This window comes from Chinchilla lanigera, unplaced genomic scaffold (genome assembly GCF_000276665.1).
Source record: "Chinchilla lanigera isolate Chin_1 unplaced genomic scaffold, ChiLan1.0 scaffold00229, whole genome shotgun sequence".
Lineage (NCBI taxonomy): Eukaryota > Metazoa > Chordata > Mammalia > Rodentia > Chinchillidae > Chinchilla > Chinchilla lanigera.
Genome location: NW_004955630.1, coordinates 93,458 through 99,134, shown reverse-complemented (window position 1 = coordinate 99,134; position 5,677 = coordinate 93,458). Strand labels below are relative to the sequence as shown.

The 5,677-nt window shown below is 38.0% G+C and overlaps 1 protein-coding gene across 1 annotated transcript; it reads right to left on the bottom strand.

The window, feature by feature from the left end:
• Positions 1-3,540: 3,540 nt before the first annotated feature.
• On the bottom strand, positions 3,541-4,479 carry LOC102029351 (olfactory receptor 2M3-like). Its single transcript, XM_005415037.1, has one exon. The coding sequence runs from the start codon at positions 4,477-4,479 to the stop codon at positions 3,541-3,543; it is 939 nt and encodes a 312-aa protein (XP_005415094.1).
• Between the last annotated feature and the right edge of the window lie 1,198 nt (positions 4,480-5,677).

Below are 5,677 nucleotides of genomic sequence, written 5' to 3'. Positions count from 1 at the left end.
CCAAAAGCTACACACAGGGTCCCCGTAAATTAATCACACTGTTAGGTAGCAGACAAAAATTTCATGAAAACAAAAATTGTATACACGTATCCAGAGTTGTGTTTTTGTTTTTGTTTTTTGGACACAGGGTCTTGCTGTAGAGTTCAGGCTGACCTCTAACTCACGGAGATCCTCCTGCCTCAGCCAGCTCTGCACATATTCATAATCACATTTTTCATTACAGAAATGGTCTCAAAGAAAATATTCATCAACATACATGAATCAAAGAACAAAACATATATTTTATACTGTATAATGGAATATTGTAGGGCAATGTGATGACTGAAGTCTGATACCTATAAGATAGCTACATGGGGAACACATGCTAAGGAAAAGAAACCAGGCACACAGTACTAGATACTGTCTGATCCCAGTAACAAATATCTAAAGTAGTCAGATCTGCATAGATGGAATATAGATTAGTATTTGTGTAACTGGAAATGCAGGATAGTGGATGGTTCTTAAAGGGAAATCATTTGTTCGGAATGTAATGAAAATGTAAAATCATATTGATTACTGAAGCCTCTGGGAATATTGAATTTTGCACTTTAAATTGATGACTGATCTAGCACGGGAATTATATGTCATGAGAATTGCTGTGCTCAGTTAAAGAAGCAGTGCACTTTGTGAGCAGTCTAATTCTTCGCTCCTTTTGGTGCAACAAGAGCCCAGGAATCCTTAGCCCTGCTGCCTCCACTTTCACCGCAGTGGCAGCATCCAGTGTGCTTTCTGCTTGGGTGACACGTGACTTCACCCGTCCTATGGCACTGAGGTCCACCATCCAGCCCTGTGCCTTGTAAGCCTGTGAATTCGTCTGTGCTGGTTAGTTCATAGTTGATTCCTATTCGCTTACCTGTGGATTTGAATTTTCTTATTTGTACATCTTCATTGCTGATTCTTGCAGTATCAACTCCAGCCTGTGAATTGTTATTTAAACTTTTAAAAGCATTCTGACATTTAATTCCTTGGGCTACTCTATTACAACTTTATACATGCTTATGCCTGTTAAATATGCAGTGTAGTTCATAAAATTATTTCTTGACTTGGGTTTTGTTTTTCCTTCATTAAATTTGTACATTTTCAAAATACTTTTAGTAAAACAACCTTTAATTTTAAATTTATGCTACGTACATATTTTATTTCATTTTACATTGCTCCTTCTTTGAGGGATATCTTCCCTTTTATATTAGGCCTAAACAAACCTGAAAAGGTTTCCACACATCATTTTAAATGTTCAAAACTGTTATGATTGCAACATTCCTCTCAGTGTTAATTGCATGAGTATTAGAGACAATCATTTTATGTGTAGATACACAATATATTTTTAATTCTAAACATCTATGTAAGACCTGTGGCTTTTCTGATAATTTTACATTTTAAATGCCATTTGAAAAGTTTAGGCTATATTGCTTATAACCTTCATTTATTCTGTGTATATGAAAATATCATCATATTTATTATTATTAATCAATCATTTACTAACCACAATTTGAGGTGTACAAGCTTTCGCTATTTCCTAAGTAGTAATACTTTTGATAGAGTAACAAGACATTTACTGTTATATTTGTCAATTTATCACTATATTTAACTTTTTAATCCAAAAGCAAAGACATCTCTTTACCCATAATTAAAGTGAATTTATGCAAACTATTTTGAGGCAATTAAATGAGTGAAATTTGGTTCAAGGGTAGACGGGCATTTCCTAAAGTTAGGAAAGTACCGTGAGCAACACTTCACTGCACTCAGACATCGGTTTTCACTCTGTTCGCTGCTGCAGAGTATCACAGAGGGGAGGCACTTGTCTCACAGTCTTCTAGAACTGAGAAATGGAGAGGATGAGAGATCCCACATTGTTGTGAGCTCCCTTGCTCACTGTGCTGGATGCCGCTTTTATAATAAATACAAGAATCATAGACCAATTAGAGGAATACAATGAACCTTCAAGTTATGTGCTGCACATTAAAAAGAAGTGTTCAAGATTTTAATACATTTGTAGTTGAGGTAATCCAGTCATTGGGATATCATAGATACTGTACGAGAGGCTCCCTAGCAACATGTGTGGTACTCTTCATTTGAGGGTTTCATGGGTGTGATCTGCAAACATCTGATATACCTGAAAGGAAGAACGTTAAGCTGTTCCCCATGATCTACTTCCATGAGCAGGGTTCAGATTTTGCCGAGGTTGTAGTGACTTTTCAGAAGAAGTTGACATTCACACTTGTTGACATTAAGCCAGCCAAAGGGAGATATTCCCTGGTGTGACTGGATTTAACCAGCAGTTGGGGCTTAAGGAGAACTGAGGAATTCCTGGAGTTCAGAGAAACTCTCCTTCTATCTTTGAAGAGACAAGATAGGACATCCATTCAGCTGTAAAGAAGTTATTTCCACACCACCCACTGGCAGATAGAAGACAACACGGAGCTTCAAATGGAACAGCAGGCCCAGCAAAGACCTGGATATCAAACTCTGAGACCCTGCATGGAGAACGAAGCTCAACCAGGTCAGGGCATTGACTTATTCAAATGGTGACAACACAAACATAATTAGAGGGCCAAACTTGTGGTAGTTGTTATGCAGAAAAACAAAACTAATGTAATAGCAGGAGTTTTAATGGGACAGTATATATTCAAATTAGAATATAGCAGTTTTCCTCATAAAAACATAAGTAACATCTTAACTTCATTTAATCTCTTGTCTATACCATAAGAAAACTATCCATGAAAAATGTCATAAATAAAATTTAGGGAAAATGTACAAATTTCAGAAAGCATAGACTTACCTAAAACAGATCGCATCACCAATTAAGCAATTAATTATAAAATGTTCAATTATTGTAGGTACAGTATATTCAGCATGCATAAGATTAGAATATCTATGGGTTTACAGTTTTGCACTCAATGGACTCTTATTAATGTTTTGGTCTCTTATGTATAAGATTAATGCCTGAAAAAGAAACAAACAAATGAGAGATTCTCAATTATTCAGTGCCCCGAGGGACACTGTTTATTACAAAACATCCAAACTACACGTCAGCCTAAAATGCGTGCTTCTATTTTCTCCATGTGAAGTTATACTCATCTACATAATGACTTACAAGTGTATCTATGGATCAATAATTAAGAGGTTGCTAACTTTAACAAAATAAGTTATATTGGACTCAACTTAAATAATTCTTTATCAATCTTAAAACTAATATATGGTAAAAATCAACATGTTTTATCTATGCAATCAAACAATAAGGTAATATGGTGGAAATACCTTCATAGTATTAAAAAATGACATGTATTTTCTATTCAAGTGAACATTTACTTATAATAAGACAATGAATGAGTCACAACAACTGAACAGGTACAACTGAATTTTTTAAGTTGCTTAATTATGTATGGTCCTTATAAACTACAGAAGATACCATAATACTAAATGCCAGAGTTAACTGGTTACATATATAAATTGAATCACAAAGTGTATTACAAAGTAAAGGCTGAAGATGATAGTTCCATCTCACGGTGCAGCTTTGCCCCTCCCTAACACCTTCAGGAAGGCCCTGCTGACTTCTCTGTTGCGCAGGCTGTAGATCAGGGGATTCAGCATGGGCGTGAGGATGGTGTAGAAGGCAGACACCATCTTGTCCCTGGTGGGGGACCGCTCGGACGTGGGCCTCATGTAGATGAACATGGCTGCTCCGTAGTACATGCCCACCACCATGAGGTGGGAGGAGCAGGTGGCAAAAGCTTTGTGGCGACTCTCCCCAGATTCCATGCGGAGGACAGCCAGGATCACACGAGTGTAGGAAGCAATGATGATTGCTACAGGGAAGACAAGCATAATCACACAGCAGAAAAATATCATCTTTTCAAATGTCTTGGTGTCCATGCAAGAGAGAGTGAGCAAGGCAGGAACATCACAGAAAAAGTGGGGTATTTCCCTGGACCCACAATAGGAGAAGGTCAGAACAACTGCAACTTCAATTATACCATCTATTGAGCCAAGAATCCAGGAGGAGGCTGCCATGAGGGCACAGATTTTCTGGCTCATGAGGATGGGGTACCTTAAAGGCTGGCAAATGGCAGCATAGCGGTCATAGGCCATTGAAGCCAGCAGGAAACACTCAGCTCCAAGCAGGGACACATAGAAGAAGATCTGTGTCCCACAGCCTGCCAGAGAGATGAACTTCCTGTCAGACAGGAAGTTGACGGCCATCTTGGGGACAGTGGTGCAGATGAGCATGAGGTCCATGAGGGAGAGCTGGCTGAGGAGGAAGTACATGGGTGTGTGCAGCTGGGTGTTCAGGTAGATGAGGAGAACCATGGCCGTGTTCCCCATGCAGGCCACTGTGAAGATGGCCAGAACCAGTGTGAAGAGGAAAGTGTGCAAGGGGCTGTGACTGAAGATTCCCAGGAGGATGAAGTCAGAGCTGAAAGTCTGGTTTTCCCAGGCCATGATGAATATTTTCACTGTGGAGATACAACTTTTAGTAAATGGCAGGGATATATATGGAAATGTCAAAGATTTCTCTCCTACATATACATTCCAATAAAATTAAGTATAAATAAGAAAATTGTGATTCTGGCTGTCAAAGTTTTTATTTATAAATAAGAGAGATTAATATTTATATTTAGTTCATAGTGAGGTTAAAACAAAGCATGTGTTTAAAAGGAAAAAGATTTTTATAGTAAAAATCTGCACATTTTCTCAAAAGTTAAATAATACAGTTTTCTTGACAAGTTCACCAAGTTGTAACAGCCCCATTCCTGGTGGATGACAAATAAAGCACAGAGTAGAAAATGTTTATTTGGACTCAGTCTCCAGTGTTTGCAGTCTAGAACCAGTTTGACCTAACGAGAAGCTTCATCTTAGATGGGCCTGGCACAGGAGAGCTGCTCAGTTCATGGGGACCAGGAAATAGAAAACCTGAGAAAGAAGTAACCAAGCCAGAAGTGCACCCACAGGCATGTGCCTGCTGACCGCTTTCTCCCTTACCATGTGCCACCTAATACAGGTGCAATCAAAGTAGTCACTGATGAGATCAGGGCCAGTCCTCTAATCACATTTCATGTGAGCATGAGATGATTTTTGATGTCAACTACTAGAAATTGCTAAGGAAGATCATTTGTTCATAACAATAAGATTATAAGAAATACTGCTTAACTTTTGTCAATTCTATGACCCTTCTATATTTTCCATGGAACTTGCTCTGACAACAAAATTGTCTAGAAAAAAATAGAAGGAAATTTGCTCTAAAATAAAACCTGTATATCAAATGTTAGGTAAGCAGACAAAATTGAGATGTCGGCACCATAAGTGCAAATTGAGCATCTTCATGGGAGGAGAGCATCACCAAGATATGTGTTCTCTCTCTCCGTCACTAAACGAGTTTAGGCAGAAGACAACCTTGTGTCATAGACTGCGCAGAAGAGCCCAGCTACAGGGAACATTAACACATAGTTTCAACCCTACACATTGTTACCTGTGACCTTAAGCAAATTTGAGTGTTTTGTGCCTTATTTCTGTTCTTTAATTTGGGAAATGTATAATATCTGTACTTTAAGGAATTATGAAAACTAAATAAATCATAATGTAAACTACCTAGAAGATTATCTATGTACTTTGTATAAGGTTTGATTTTTAATTTTATACC